Source organism: Myotis brandtii, unplaced genomic scaffold (assembly GCF_000412655.1).
Source record: "Myotis brandtii unplaced genomic scaffold, ASM41265v1 scaffold68, whole genome shotgun sequence".
Classification (NCBI taxonomy): Eukaryota; Metazoa; Chordata; class Mammalia; order Chiroptera; family Vespertilionidae; genus Myotis; species Myotis brandtii.
Genome location: NW_005370657.1, coordinates 3754788 through 3755065, shown reverse-complemented (window position 1 = coordinate 3755065; position 278 = coordinate 3754788). Strand labels below are relative to the sequence as shown.

Below are 278 nucleotides of genomic sequence, written 5' to 3'. Positions count from 1 at the left end.
GGGTCTGAGGCCGCCTGAGGCCGCGGCGCGGGCGAGCGCACCTTCCAGACGCATCCCCACCGTCAGGCACTTCTGGAAGCGGCAGAAGGGACAGCGCTTGCGCTGCGTCTTGTCGATCTTGCAGCTCTGGCTCTCGGTGCACGTGTAGTGCTTGTTGTTCTGCACCGTGCGCTTGAAGAAACCCTGGGGGAGAGGGGCGTCAGCGCGGCCCCTCGCTTCCTCCCGTCCTCCCGGTGGAGCTCTGCCCCTCGCCGTCCCCATCGCCCCTCCCCCCCACC

The 278-nt window shown here is 69.1% G+C and overlaps 1 protein-coding gene across 1 annotated transcript in view; it reads right to left on the bottom strand.

The window, feature by feature from the left end:
• The window catches only part of NR5A1 (nuclear receptor subfamily 5, group A, member 1), a 19155-nt gene extending 18894 nt beyond the window's left edge, over nucleotides 1-261 (bottom strand). Inside the window, exon 1 of the mRNA XM_014529307.1 lies at nucleotides 42-261. Coding sequence (XP_014384793.1) covers nucleotides 42-261 — 220 coding nt within the window. The remainder of the gene's footprint in view (nucleotides 1-41) is intronic.
• Between the last annotated feature and the right edge of the window lie 17 nt (nucleotides 262-278).